At 47.3% G+C, this 15,389-nt stretch overlaps 2 protein-coding genes across 5 annotated transcripts in view; one reads left to right on the top strand and one right to left on the bottom strand.

Moving 5' to 3' along the window:
- Positions 1-15,389, bottom strand: part of SGSH (N-sulfoglucosamine sulfohydrolase) — a 294,044-nt gene that overhangs the window by 146,744 nt on the left and 131,911 nt on the right. The gene's annotated exons all lie outside the window — the stretch shown is intronic.
- Positions 1-15,389, top strand: part of RPTOR (regulatory associated protein of MTOR complex 1) — a 113,273-nt gene that overhangs the window by 46,920 nt on the left and 50,964 nt on the right. For all 4 annotated transcript variants that reach the window (XM_061479960.1, XM_061479959.1, XM_061479962.1 and 1 more), the window contains exons 9-13: positions 452-596; positions 8,199-8,274; positions 9,762-9,863; positions 13,199-13,282; positions 14,596-14,706. In XM_061479960.1, the coding sequence (XP_061335944.1) occupies positions 452-596; positions 8,199-8,274; positions 9,762-9,863; positions 13,199-13,282; positions 14,596-14,706 (518 nt within the window). The remainder of the gene's footprint in view (positions 1-451; positions 597-8,198; positions 8,275-9,761; positions 9,864-13,198; positions 13,283-14,595; positions 14,707-15,389) is intronic.

Raw genomic sequence — 15,389 nt, 5'->3', positions numbered from 1 at the left:
TTCATCTTTGACTCTATGGAAGAGAGCACATTTGCTATCTTTTAGGATTCCTTTTGGCTTCTTACAAGCACAGCCAACTGCCAGTTTACAGGTGTGTAGTTCTTGATTAAATAGCGCACAGAGGTCCTCTTCTTCCTCAGTAACTTCTGAAAACTCAGCCTGAAACACCAACAAGGGAATTTATCTAAAAGGGCAAAAAAGAACCTGATATAGAAAAGTATTTGATTCTGTTAATGTAAAATGGGGAGTCACTGTGTTGCTTTAAGGGAACTCGGAGGCAGGATTTCCTTTTAGCAGTTGTTACAGCATGTCACTGCAGAGCTGGTGTAGAGTCCTTCAAACTGGAATAAGATGTCAACATGGTTTTGTGTTTTAACTGATTTTTGCATGTTTCCTGAGGCACTGAAGCTATGGAGGCACACACCCAGTAACTCGCGTGCTCTCTTGGCAGACCTTTTCCAGAAGCTCTTCAGGCAGGACCTGCTTGTGGCCAGTTTGTTTCGGAACTTTCTCTTGGCAGAAAGGATTATGAGATCCTACAACTGCACCCCGGTGAGCAGCCCCCGCCTGCCTCCCACCTACATGCACGCCATGTGGTAAGTGACAGCCAGTGGCTTCAGAGGCACGTGCTGGTGCCTTGAGATTTCGGGCTCTGTAGTCATGAAAGATTGTTACTGCTGATATCTGCACAGTGCTTCGCTGGTTTAGCCAGGATCAAAACTGAAACAGCCTGTGGCAGCGTTATAGCCATCTCTGTGCATGCATAATTATAATGTGATTCTGTGATACAGCAGCATCAGGTCACTCCAGTCTTTCCCTCCAAATAGAAAAGTTGGGCATCTGTTACCTTTATTTTCCCAAAGCAAAGCTGATCACAGATTGGGAAGGATGGGGAGAGCTGAGGACTTGAGGAAAAATTCTTAACTTGGGATGCTGAAGTAGAAGAAATTCTTTGCTGCAGAGTTCATCAACTTTTAGTGGTGCTTTTAGGATGATTAATGGAAGTGGAGGTGGCACCGTTACTGAAGCGCTCTTAAAGGGGGGTTTGACTGTCAAACCAATGTCCCGTGAACAATAATAATAAAAATAACAGTAATACCAAAAATGTTTGCTTTTATTTATTCACTATGATTAAGAATAGAACAGTACAAGATTTGGCTAAGTAGAAGCTGGTACAGTCAAGCTATCTTAGTTCCTGTAGGAGATGATGATAGCTGGGTAGCATGCCAAAAGGCTAATAAAACAACAGGTAAAGGTAGCTGAGTGGGCTTAATCTGCCTGCACTTTTGATGTGTTTCCTCCATAAAATTGTGGAGGAAAAGGAACGTATGGAGTGATGGTGATCAGTGCAGGGCTGATAGCAGCAATCATGGCATGGTTTCCCTGAGCTAACGACAGAGCCCCCCAGCAGTTGCAGGTGGAAGCTATCGCTGCAGAGGCGTTTGCTGGCAATTGTGAGGCTGCTTTAATTATTGAAGAGAGTGGAGGCAACAGGGAGGCTTTGGATGGAGTAGTTGGAGCTGGGCAGCCTCACTAAGTGTGCTGCAAGCTTGTACCCAGCGAATTATGTTCTTCACCTTGTGTGACATGAGGGACTGGGCTGTTTGTCAGTGAGGAGCACAGAGCCCTCCAGAGTTCAGATGGTGGCTCTGAGGTGATGCTGCTGCTGGATGTGGCTCATCTCAAGCAGCAGAACCATGTTGCAGAAAGGTGGAACACGACTGCAGAGATGTTGAAATTAAACCAGTAAATCTCTGGAGTTATTTATAGCTCATTGCCAGCATATTAAAAGCCTCTATTTCCAGTTCCTCATGGGAGTATAATTCATTCTTATTGCCAGCGTATTAAAAGCCTGTATTTTGGTTTCCTATGAGAGTATGGCTTGACGTGGAGTTGGTGTTACTGTTCACATGCTGAACCGCAGGAATGAAAGGAGAAATCACTGGATCTCGTTCTCTATCTTATAGAGCTGCATGGTAGCATGATGGATTCTAGATGTCCATTCCTTGTACTGTATTTCTCCTGCTGCAGAATGGTGCTGGAAATACCTCTGTAAAGCTCCCCAGACCATACCACAGGTTAACAGCATCATCACTACTTTTTAGGATTTACTAGAAGAAGAAATTCTCAGGAGAAGTCACCCACAAGGCTCTTTTCCTTGTGAATTCCAAACGCAAAGCAGGCAGCCAGTGAGCAGAGAATCCTCTGACACATTTTATTCAGTGCCCTCCAAAAAATGTGCAGTTTGAAGCAAATGTGGCAAAGGGAAAATTCCACTTTTGTCAGGGGTGGCTCAGTTCAGCAGTGTGAACTTTCAGCGGGGACGGATTTAGAAACTAATTTGGGGCTTGCTTAAATGTTTTCTAAAAATAGTCACTTATCTGTCACCTTTCATTCAAGAATTTTCTAATGGATCCCTGATCTGCAGCCTCCAAACCCACTTTAGTGTTCAGATAACCTCGGTGATGTGGCTGGAGGGCAGGAGAGTTGGCCAAAGGAGCGTTGGAAAGAAGGGAGACTTCCAACATGACTTGGTGGTCGCGTTGGATCCACATCCGCATCCGCATCGTTACATGGTGGATGATGCAGCAAGGGTTTGCTGGCTGCTGGTTTATTTGAGGCTCTTCACTAATTTTTTCCATTCCCAGCATGTCAGTGTTTTGGGGAGCGAGTCCTGGCTGCTGGGTTGTCAGCGATGCTCACTTGGGTTTTAACTTACTGCTCACAGTCAAAGTGGTGGAGTGTTGTTGTAGCTTCCCCACTGCATATGTGCATATATCCTCTTCTTTTCCATTATCCTCTGGGCACTCATCCGGGCTTTTCTCCTCCATTCACAAAGGCACTGTGGGATTATTGTGTTATTATCTGTTGTGCTGTTGGACACAAGCTGTTTTCCCCATTCACAGCTGGGATAGTGACTGGAACTGGGTGCTTCCCCCGAGTCATGCTCCAACGTCTCATGATCTGGGGATCTGGCCTGGTGGAACAGGGGCTGCAGGGGGTCGGAGTTCTGTTGGTTAAGCCCTTTGGAAACAACTTTTAACAATTTTGACCTATTAAATTGTTGTTCTGTCAGCTCGCTTGGGAGACCACTCTCACCTCCCTGTTCATCATCCCCTTTACCCCAGTAGTTGAGGAAAAGTGAAAACTTTTAAGGGAAAATCTGACCCACAAGCTGCCAGTCTTTTCATTTCACCAAGAGAACTGTGTTTAGGAAGCAGGAGAGCTCATCTCGGTGACCCTGCCCTCTTTGTTGGGCTCTGACATATTCCTGTTGTGTCTTTCTTATTGTATTGGCTTTCTCTGGTTCCCCTGCTCAGGCATGAATCCTCCCGGGCACAGCCTCTGGGTTGTGTTTGCCTGGTGCCTCGCACTGTAGGTTCTTGGCTGCTGCAGGCACTACTATAATACAGGTATTAATATTAATATATATCGATTGGCTGTACTGTTCAACTTCCAGAGTTGTTCCCTCTATTGTGCAGTAAGAATAGGAGGCCTGATGCTCTGTCAGCATCTTCATCTCTGTTGTGATGGATTATGGTTTATATGTTACTGCTGTTGCCAGCAAGTTATATTCACAGCCTTTGAAAAGGCCTAATAATGCATTTGGAAATATCTCCTAACACAGGTCGTATATTAAAACAAAGTACCTTAATTATGCTTTGGAAGAGCTTTGATTTGTCCATTAGAGAAATATTGCACTAGCGTGTACAGTGATCATGAGATTTGGGTTGGAAGTAAGTCATAACACACTGCAAATAAAATAAGCTTGGAATTCTGGCTGAAAAGAAAACCATAATGTAGCAACACAATTAAAGGTGGGAGAGGAGCTGGAGGAGTGTGGCAGGATGGATGCAGGGCTGCTCGGCTGGCTCAGAGAAAGGAGTCTCTGAGCTACAGGGAGAGGCTGTGTATGGCAGCAAGGAGGGGTTGTTCAAAAGGGTATTTGGAACTGCTTGGCATTTGAAGGATGAGATTAATTCAGATTACACTGCTGGTTTAACCAGATTTTTCTGTGTGTCTGTGTGTTCGTCTTAACGTCTCCGAGACCCATGAATGGACTATGGATGGTTTAATGGAGACAATGGACAAAAGCAGCAAAGCATGTGCTTTAAGTTGTGTCTAGAGCAGGGGAATGCATTGGTAGAAGAAAGGAGGGTTTCAGAGTTGTACGAAGTATTCACAGCAGTAGCTGTTGTTCCAGACACCTGTGTCTGAGCAGCTTCCAGCCGGATCCCTGGAGGGGCCTTGGGAGTTCCCAGTGTCACTGAGGAGCAGGAGAATCAGCTGAAGTCTGACGTCCAATCAAGCAGGGACCCTGGCTGAACTGTACTTGCAGGAAAAACAAACATGAAGAAGCTTGTCCCTCATGTTTGATACAGTCTGAAGCATGTAATGGTTCCAGAAACACCATTCCAGCCACGCGGGTACCCTGGCACCTGAGCCCCAGGACCACGGGGAGCTCAGCTTCTCTATGGTGGCTCCTCAGCATGACTGTCCCAGTAAGAAATACTCATTTTCACCAATCTCCTGTGTGGTGCAGTATGATACAGACTGTTCCCAGAAGAGAGAAAGTTAACAAGAATACGTTATAAAAACACGTGATATGAGGATTCCAAGCATCAGACACTGACTCAGCCCAGAAACGAGTGTCAGAAAAGGTGCTTTCATGATCTGCAGGTCCCACCATACATGTGGCTGAAGGAAGACTAATGCTCACCTCTCCAGCTGTGCTTCATTTCTGCAGTTAGAGCGTCACTGTGGGCTTCCTTTACTAGCTGATTCCTGAGTTTGCCCCATCAAGGGGCCACTGAGCAGAGCTGGAACCCTCAGCTGTCTGTTCCTTGCTTGAAAGCCCAAACTTTGCAGCACCTCTGGCAAGCAATAAAGGCACGGATGAGCTTACGTTAAATTATTAACAGTTTCAGCACTCCTGCTGTAATGAAGCTGGGATTGGGCTGAGTGGGGATAGATGGAGTCTGGGGTGCATGAATAGGGACTTTGTGCTGGAGGGTAAGAGAAATTGAAATTAGAATATAGAGACAAATTAGATGAGTATTTCTGTCGTGGGAGGAGTTAGTGATGGATTTCGGGGCAGCTCTTTCCCTGTTTAATTTTTATTGTAGGATTATGGAAAATGCCTTTTCATTTTTAATTTTCATGTAATCTGAAGTGCAGTATCCTTGTGCAGGGTGATGCCTTCTGTCTTGCGCATTGAGTAACCTTACATTAAGTGTGTAATAGCTTCTGACTTAACAGGGGGTGCAAAGGGGAGGTGTTCTCTCTTCTTATGCACGTGCTCGATCCATTTGTTGTACCTACAGAGCAATTAGGATAACATAGTTTAACACCCCCCCACACACACACACCTTGTTTAGTAGCATAACTTAGTGCAGTTGGAGCACTGCAGTGTTTCAGCAGGTCATTGCCCTGTGGACAGTGTCTCTTGTCGTGGTGGAGGCCCAGGCTTGTTGGGTGGGCACAGTAAAGAGAGGAAAGAACAATGTGGGGGGATTGCCAAGCTCTTTTTGTACCTGATGTGATGAAAACAGATCTTCCACCGCGCTTTGCAAAGAGCAGTCTCTGCAGGGAAGGGAGAGCAGGAGTGATCTCTTGGGCTGGCTTTCATAAATCACTGGGAGGGTGCGACACCACCCATCCTTGTTCGCTGCTGCTCCATAATTTATCTCTTGTTTGTGTGCTGAAGTGGAATATTAGTTCAGTGAGCATGTCTATGGTTTACCCACCTTTCTGGTTCCCCCTGGCATATTAAAACAGTCAATCACTGCTCCTCCTCCCCACCACCAGCCATTATTTTCACCAGGACTGTAACAAGTGGTTTTCCCCTTCTGTTTCCCTCACGTCTTCCATGGCATTAGTCCTTTACCATTCATCCAGGGCTTGTTTTTAATTGTTGTAATGCTGTTTAATACCATCACCAACACAGGGAGTTACCTGTGGGGCAGCTCACGGGCAACCTAAAGCCTCCCAAGCCATGTGCTGGGCTGGTTTGAAAGGCTGGAGAATCACTTCAAGTCTCTCTCACAGCTGGTGTTACTCGGCAGCACTAGATTGGGTAAGCAGTAATGTTCAGACTTCATGCTGGTGGTTACTCTTTGGAAAGGTTGAGTGATGCTCATGTGGCTGCATTGGCTGGTTTTGGAAGCATAACAAGATTTTGTTTTAATCTACTAAAGTATCTTCTTAAATTTTAGTTTCTTCTTTCTGATAACACTTAAAACCTTCGAGGTTTGGCCTTGCTGGGCTGCTTTAGATGTTTTTATAGCAGCGTTAGTGCTTCTTACCTACAGTGAGGAGCTTGGCATCTTAGCACTGTGCCTTTGCAGTATTATGACCTGTGCAGAACCCTTCTATAGACAGCCAAAATCAAACTGGTTGTCCCTGATCTCTAAACTGTTTTTCTCCTGTCTAGTAAAACATCTCTCAAAGGCGCAAGGTATTGATGGGTTTTAGTGTTTGAGAGAATTTCTGTAGGTGCTGGTGCCCGTGCCTTCAAGAAACCTGGAAGTCAGAAATGCTCCTTCTTTACCTGAAGGAAACAATCTTTGTATGTGCACTAATTGACTTTGCCTCTGCCACAACCAGGAATAACTCTGTTTCATCAGCTCTGTGTAAACAGTTTCTCTGCAGCATGGGTCTTTATTGAGCATGGGGGGAATATTTCTTGCCATGCTTCGATTATCTCTTGATTACCTCTTAATTATATTGGCAACATATTGTCAAGTGGAAGGTGAGAAACAGAGGGACAAGGTCTGGAGCAGCTAAACCAAGCTGCATCTCCTGAATCCGGAGGAAAAATACAAGGGCCTTTAAGTTTATTCTTCCATCTAATTGGGGTGGTGGTTTTCAGTTGAGAACAGCCTCCAGTTAGACTAATTGGATGGATTTCATGTGGTGGTTGTTCGAATGGAGGCCTTTGTTTGACTCCAAACAGTGTGATTTAGGAACTTATTAGAGCAGGTAACTAAAGCACACTGTATTGATTATAACCTATGGCCTCATGTCTGCAAATCTTCCTGGGAGAAGAAACATTGCTCAGTATATTGATGTTACCACATGATGGCCATGAGCCATGGAAGAGCAAATGTGGTTGAGGAGCAAATTAGTTCCTTCTGTGTCAGAAACCCAGCGGATGGTGGTTTAACTCAGCCCTTCAGAGTGCACTAATTCATGTGTTAAAATGAGAGGTGTGTGTGAAACATCAATGGATAGAGGTGGGCTAATTGTTTCTGGGGTAAAAAGTAACGGTTTCACTTTTGAGGAGTGTTTTAGGAGTGTTGGAGACTAAACGTATGGATTTTAGTTTGGTTTTTGAGTTTGTGAGGCTGTTGAAGCAGACTGCAGCACATTTTGTTTGCACTGAATCAGGTTCCTTGGCCGCTGTGTGTAATTTAAGTGCTGTGACAACTGTAGCACTAAAATATTGCCAGTTACAAGATTTCAGCCATTAAATCGTATAGGGGATAAGTGTGAAAACAGAAATCTCTCAGTATTTCCTCTCCTGGCTTAGCACGTCCTGGAGTGACTCATGGAGAGCTGATCTCTAACAAGGCTGCCATGCAAAACCCAGCTTGGAATTAGATTACTGGAGAGAGAGTCACTTGTCTCAGCGCCGTGTGCAGTGACACGGCAGCTGTGTGGAGGATGTGGAAAGGGGGAATTAAGGTACTGGTGTAGGTGTAGCCATGAATTGTGGGCTGGAGGGCCCGTCAGGAGGAATGCACCTACCTGAGCTGCTCTGCTGTGACCGGAATACAGAGCGAGCCAGGGTTTGGGTCCATACAGAGGGGTGTGTGGAAGGGTCGTGGGTTGGAGCTAATCCAGGGTCGAGTTCATCTATTTTTGCATGAGGACAGGTGTATAATAGGACTTCAGTTCACTCTGGCTTCTCTCTACATCACAGAGAGGAGCAGGGTCTGTGAACTTCAGCCAGGGATCTCTTTACCTTGCCCACATTTTGTTCATCAGCCTGATGCTGGACCAGACCTTCTCACTGTTCATCTGAATAGTTCTTATATGGTATACTTGTCTTTAGAAGAAGGGAATGTTAAGCATTTCTAAGCCACTCAGACAACATTGCTTTGTCCACATACTTGTATGATCAGGATTTACGTTTACCTTAATATTACTCAGGGCTAACCAGTGATAACTTCTCTTCCTTCTCTCTTTTCCTCTAGGCAAGCTTGGGACCTTGCAGTTGATATTTGCCTTTCCCAATTACCTACAATTATAGAGGAAGGAACTGCCTTTAGGGTAAGTTGGGTGATGCCTTGACATCCTGTGTGCCCAGTTTAAAGTAGGTTTTCAATGACAGATGTGATTTCTTGCATGTTTTGGCTAGAAGTTGCAGTGGGTAGAGCTATCAACATGCTGTCACAGCTCGGACTTTGTGAGCTGGCTGGGCTTGAGTCCTCTTCTGAGCTATTCCTTATGCTTCCATTTAAAATCCAGTGTGATTAACACCATGTAGGTGCCTGCTCTGCAGAGAGGGGACAAGTATTAACCTGTTGAACATCTCTGAGACACGGGGATAGGAGGTTTGGCTGCTGGTTTGGGAGGGAGTGGAAAAGGCTCAGCTCTGCACTGTGACAGATGATGGAGCAGACACGTCTCTGATGGATTTCTTGTGTTCTAATCAACATCTTGCCCTCAAACCTGTTGATTTATGCCCATCAAGATGTGTTGTTGTAAGGCAGAGGAGGTGAGCTGCTGCTGGCCAGCAGTAATCCTGGGAGGGATTGCTCAGCGCAAGGCAGGGAAAGGGTCACTGTGGGCTTAGTCAGCCTGGTTCATATCCAGGCTGGCAGAAGCACCTCTCGGTGTCCAGGGTGTCAGGCGGCCGGGTGAGTCACAGCATTACCTTTACCTGCTGCCATCCATTCACCAGCCACGCTGCGGGTTGAGAGTCCAGCCTGGCCCTGCAGAAAGCGATCAGCGATCTCCTCAGGGCTGGTTTGTTTCAGCAGCACATCGTAAACCACGTGTGTCTGACTGCTGCGTGTCCTCTAGGTGTTCTTGCTTACTCAGACCTGGAAAATCCGATAACCTGGTGGAGGAGGGCCTCGCCCGGGGGTGCCTGGGGAGCCACTGGCCTCTGGTGGGTTTGGGTTGGTTCATTCTCCCTCCTCCCATCTCCCCCCTGCCTCCTTCCCACTCGGTTTCTGTTCCCTGTGGATTTCTAGCTGGCAGCTGCTGTGTGCTTTGGTCGGTATTTCTCATACCCAGCTCGCATCCCATACTTGGGGTGATGGATGGCAAAAGGAGTGTTTCCTCAGGCACTGCTGCACTGGCGGGGGATGCTGGTGTGCCCAGGGACCATCCGAGCGTGCGCTGGGCAGTGGAATGTTCTGGGGAGTAATGTCAGGTCACTGCTGGTGTTGAGAGACAGGAGATGCTCTGTGCATTGAGCAGGTTCACAGGACTTAAATGTGCTGCAGGCTGTCAGATCTCACCAAGTAACCCATCCCTGGCAGTGTTCAAGGCCAGGCTGGACACAGGGGCTTGGAGCAAGCTGCTCTAGTGGAAGGTGTCCCTGCCCGTGGCAGGGGTTGGGACTGGATGAGCTTTAAGGTCCCTTCCAACCCAGAGCACTCTGGGATTCTGTGAAATGCGTGTCAGCTAAAAGAAATAGGTTTTGGAACCCGTAAACTGTGTGAGTCTGTAAGTGCTGAGACTGTTTGCTTCACTGTGTTTGGTTTTGGTTTTAACTCAAGTCTGCATTCCTGTCCTTGCTCCAACAGCACAGCCCCTTCTTTGCAGAGCAGCTGACAGCATTCCAGGTCTGGCTGACCATGGGTGTGGAGAACCGCAACCCCCCGGAGCAGCTCCCCATTGTCCTGCAGGTGAGAGCCTGGGTACCAGCAGGCACAGAAACCACATGGGTTCCTGCAGGATGAGCTACAGCTGATTGGGTGTTTGTTAGACCTGTGCGCATGAAGGCAAAGTGCTTTTCTTCCCCCATAACTTCACTCTGTGTCAGTACTGGGCTCTGCTGCCTCCTCCTTTCTCTGAAGTAGCAAGACTTTCACAGAGTAGCCTGTCTTTGTTGTGTTCTCCCATAGTATCTCCTCTTGCATGCCAGCTCCATCAGGCAGAGACTTTTATCTTCTCTGTGTTTTCAGAAAGTGGAAGCTACTGCACTGTAAATAGTTTGGAAATGGCTCCTTTATCTCTCTGGTACAGCCTGAAAAGTGTTCCCCTTAATGGGATGCTGAAATTTTGCTGCAAGAGCACAGAAACAAGTCTCTGAAGACCATGCCTGGAAGGAATGTAGAGTTCTGGTAGGCATTTGCTCAGTCTAGACAAAGTTCATAAGTATAAAGGAGAAGTAAATCTACTAGAAACAGAACCCCTCATTTCAAACAGTGTTATGGCAAGGCACATATTGCAGTTGTCATTTGCTCTTGCCCTCTCCTCCCTAGGAGCTTGTATTGACAGAAATATAAACCCTTGTCACGGCAGCTGAGGTCTCTTCTCTACCAGGCAGCAAAATTTAAGGTCTTTCTGTTTGAAGGAACATGGTTCCAGTCTCTTTTAGAAGGATATGTGATTCCTTTCACTAAATGTGTGAAGACTCGCCTGCCCTCTGTTAGCTACCAGCTTGTTTTGTGACTGACAGCACCATCAATCTCTGTAAAACCAAATCTTAATTTCCCTGAGCCTCCCAAGCCTTGAGAGATCAGCTGGATAAAGAGATGTAGGGTTTATCTCTGTCGCTGCAATGGGAGAAGGCAGGCTTCTGCTCTAGCACCAACTTTGCTGCTTTCCAGTGAACTATTTGGCTCTAGAGGGCTCTGCAGGGAGCTTAACCTTGCAGTGGAATTGAGAGGTCAGCTGGCTTCTCGTTCTGGAGCAAAATGAGCCAGGACAATGTAATTATAATTAAAGCATATTAATTGTATAGTGAAACATGATTGCTTGGTAACAGGTCTGAGGTCCTTTGAATCGGAGACCAACTGATCAGGTGAGGGAAGGAAGGGCATCTCAGACCCCTTTGGGGTGTCTTTTTGCTTTGATCCCTTAGGAGTGCGCTTAGACCGTGCTGCTGTAGCCTAACAAAGGCTGATTCTGCTTTCCATTTGGATGTGCCCCTGGGAAAAGACAGTATTTGAGCGCCAGGGCCCTGCTGCCAGCCGTGCATGGATTTGGCACAGACAGGGACATGGTCCGTTGTAAATGGCCTTTCAATTGACTTCCAGAAGTTGCTTTCCATGTCAAATTCTTGCTGTGCATGGGACAGGCTGCGCTCAGGTGCTGTCCTGGTGCACAGAAGAGAGGAGTCAGCAAAGAGAAGCTGGTGTAGGCACAGCCTGAGTAGCAGATGCTCCATCCTCATGGAGGAACCTCCTGCCACAGCATCTCCAGTGCATGTGACTGAGAGCAGCATTTGTCCCACAGACAGCCCTGGGGACAGCGCTGCTGCAGTCTCCTCCTTCCATCCTGTGTTTGCTTGGAGATGCCTGCTGAAACATGGACTTTTATTTCTGAGCTACCCTCCTGTGTCCTGGCTAGTCTCTAACTTGTGTGTGTGGACGTTATTAGGTTCCCTATCCTCTGTTCAGGAGCAGAGGTGTACAAACGTCAGGGTGGGACATGAGGCAGTGCTCTGTCCAGTCCGTCATTTCAGTAGAGGTTCATAAGTCATGCACAGACTCCCTCATCCTCACCCACGTCTCTAGAACTTGTGTCAGTTTTGGCTTCCAGTTATTCTGCAGATCAGTTGGGAAAGTGGGAACGTAGAAGCCTGGGGGAAGCTGGTGGCTTTGGGGGTTTTGAAAGTAACAAAACGGAGCTCTCAAATTAGGAAATGATTTGGTTAAGGGGTCTGTGGGATGCTGGCACTGTTGAGATGTGGCTTTACATCGTCACCTGGCAATCCCTTTCAATTACATCTGGTTTTCCCCAGCTCTGACAGAATTTGTGGATTTACTTGTTTCTGAAGGTCAGGGCCAGCAGCACTGTTATCCCTGTGCCTCCCCGTTGCCTGCGTAAGCACCCAGTGTCCAACCTGCTCCTCTCTGTCCTTTCAGCTTCCTGTGCCCTGATTTCTAGCACTGCTTTAATCTCAACCAGCTGCCCCTGTTATTCCTGTGCTGGGCACCTTTAAAGCACATTGATTATCATGCCAAGTTCTGTAGTGAGTTTATGGAACAGGCTGGTGCCAAGTAGGGCAGGGCGACCAAAATCCTTTCTCTTATGACCTGAGCCTGAGCTCTGATATTCAGGGGTGAAACTGTTGCAGTAGTTAACACTTCTTCCTGTTGTCCTCTTCTGGACTCTTTCTGCACATCTTTAGCATCAGTCATCGATAGTATGAACCATGAGCCAAGTAATTTAGTTATTCTTCAATAGCAAACGTGAAAAAACAATTTAATTTGAATATGCAGTGTGGAAAAGCACTGAGAAGGTGGAATTGGGGAGCTAAATCAGCGAGTCTCTCAGCCCAAGCCCTGTGCTGAGGGATGTTTCTCAATTTAAACTGAGGATTAAATGTTGCATTCCAATATCTTACATCTGTTAAGGAGATTAAGAACTGAAAGTCTGCCTGTTAATATTTCACACTGGGGTGGGTATAAGCCAGTAAACTACCACCTCATTAGCGTCGTCAGCCTCCGGTTTAATGAGATTTTTATTAACGACTAATGTGACCTTTTGCTTCCCTCTTAAGTCTCTTACATCGATTGCCAAGGAAAGCAAAGCCTCTTTTTCTGCTTCTGAGCTCTTTTGAGTAATGGCAGGCTGAGCCTTTTGCTCACCTCTGGATCCTTCGTGCAGATACAGTCACGCTCCTGCTTTGCTGGGGAGAGGCGGGTGGAACACTGAGAGTACCTGAGATCCACAGGGGCTGCTGCGTTGGAGCCACTGCTCTCGAGAGGGGAATTAGCAGAGAAAACAAGTGGAGCAGTGATGTGGAGATGGAGGATAACTGTGTTCCCAGGAAAATGTTTGCAGGCTCAAGCAAGTCCAGAGGAGGCCACGGAGATGCTGCGAGGGCTGGAGCAGCTCTAGAGACAGGCTGAGAGAGCTGGGCTGGTTCAGCCTGGCTGAACAATGGCCTTTGCCATTCAGGCCGTGCTTGTTCCAAGGGATGGAGCAGCCCTGAGGTCCTTTTACATTGCTCTGCACTCACAAGGATGTGTGTTTGTTCTGCAGTAACCCTTCTCCCTGTCTTCTGCAGGTGCTGCTGAGCCAGGTTCACCGGCTGCGGGCTCTGGATTTGCTGGGAAGGTTTTTGGACCTGGGTCCGTGGGCCGTTAGCTTGGTGCGTGGATGTTGCTTGTTGTCTTGTAATGTCGGGTTTATTTCAGGGCAGGGGATAAATGCAAGTGATTTATGGGAGGAACATGGGGAAGATACTCCACAGGTTTGACAAATGGCCAGTGGTTTATGTGTTCATGTGTGTGAAATGGAGCGAGCATCACTAAAAGAAAAGTGGTTTGTATTAATCAAAGAGGCTGGGTAGCTGTTCATTTGCATTAAACAAGGAGTTGTTCCTTGGGAATAGTTTAGTGTAAAATATTGTAAGGGACAAAACGGGAGGGAACATCTGGGGCAAATAAGAAGGTTTGTCATGTCAAATAAATAACAGAAAGAGAGCACGTACGTTTATCATCTGCTCTCTCAGCTTACTGCCTGCATCATTTTCATCTCTTCCTTTATCTGTTTGGTCTTTGGATTTTATAAGCTCTTCTGAGAAGGCAGCAGCTGCCTTCTGCATTTGGGAAAGTGGCTAGCGCAGTGCAGATAATAAATAAGAATTAAACAGAGGAGTGGTTTCAAACACTTGTAAATGGAGCTATTTGTTGATAAAAGTAATGAAGACAAACCACCAGCTGGTCATGGAATAGCTTGATGGGACTTTTTAGAGGTTTTCTTTGCTTTCCTCCTCCATCTCAGCCAAGACTCCCTTCTGCAGTTCACAGACAGCTTAGCCCTCTGTGGTAGGAAGAAAATACGTGTTAAAGGGGATTTTAAGACCTCTGGATTATAAACACTGGGGATCAAAACGCAGCTGCACTTCAGCCACAGCCCTTGCTCTGGCTGTGACATGCTCTATAGACCTCACTGGTGCTCAGATGTACCCCCCCAGGCCCCGTGCTGTGAGCACAGTCCCCACCATGCATGTCCTTTACGTTGCACTTGACAAAGTGTGGCAGCAGTCAGTGTGATTGTCGGCGTGGTGCACGTCCTCCTGCGAGAGCCTCTGCTCCCATAGAAAAAGCAGGGTAAAAGCTCTGTGCAGGGCAAGAAGCCCGTTTCATTTCCAGTGGGAAGGCTGCAATTACTGAGCTTTTGCAGTATGTTTACTTGGGAGAGCAACTGGACCCGTCTGAGGAGAGCGCAGCGTATCGTGAGCATTAAATAGCCCAGGCTGGAAGGAGCCAAAGCGAGCGCTAGATTAGCTCTGAGGCTCCGTGGAGCAAATGAGTCTGAAAATATCTGGTGACATCCAAGATGAAAATGAGCGGCAGAGGGATGCAGAGGGATCCCCTCCCTGCTGGAAATGGATGGAATTGTTTCCTGCCACATTTCTCCTCTGTGCTTAACCAGCGTTTGCTGCTCTCTCCCCCCCAGGCCCTGTCTGTCGGCATTTTCCCCTATGTGCTGAAGCTGCTCCAGAGTTCAGCTCGTGAGCTGAGGCCTCTCCTGGTCTTCATCTGGGCCAAAATTCTGGCCGTGGACAGTGTAAGTATTTCGAACTTGCTGTTTCTTTGGGGTTCCAGCAACTTCCCCCTCTCCCCAGCTCCACTTTTTCCCGTTGCTTTAGACTCGGGAGTTTCTCCTGAGGTACTTCAAAACCACACTGCAGTAGCTGGAGACCAGGGTCAAGGGAGACCTTACAACAGCTTCCCGATACCTAAAGGGGTCTGACAAGAAACCTGGAGAGGGGCTTTGGACAAGAGCCTGTAGGGACAGGCCAAGGGGAATGGCTTTAACCTGCCCGAGGGGAGACTGAGATGAGCTCTTAGGCAGAAGCTCTTCCCTGTGAGGGTGCTGAGGCGCTGGCACAGGGTGCCCAGAGAAGCTGTGGCTGCCCCATCCCTGGCAGTGTTCAAGGCCAGGTTGGACACAGGGGCTTGGAGCAAGCTGCTCCAGTGGAAGGGGTCCCTGCCTGTGGCAGGGCTTGGAGCTGGAGGAGCTTTAAGGTTCCTTCAACCCAACCCAGGCTGGGATTCTCTGATTCTGTATCACTTCAGGATTCAGACAGAATTTTTCTAGAAATAGCAGTCATTTTTGATGACTTTGGACTTGGAACAGGATTTATAAATGAATAAATGTGCTGATGCATTGCAGATGGTTGGCAGAGCAGTATTCACCCCCCAGAGCACAGGTTATTTCTAGCATGGCTCCATGATTCTGGTCTTCTC

The sequence above is a fragment of the Pezoporus flaviventris genome, unplaced genomic scaffold, assembly GCF_033815535.1.
Source record: "Pezoporus flaviventris isolate CSIRO_AGI_PZ_B2104156 unplaced genomic scaffold, CSIRO_AGI_Pfla_v1 ptg000158l, whole genome shotgun sequence".
Classification (NCBI taxonomy): Eukaryota; Metazoa; Chordata; class Aves; order Psittaciformes; family Psittacidae; genus Pezoporus; species Pezoporus flaviventris.
Note: the sequence above shows the minus strand (reverse complement) of the source record. Positions and strands in the feature narration are given on the sequence as shown.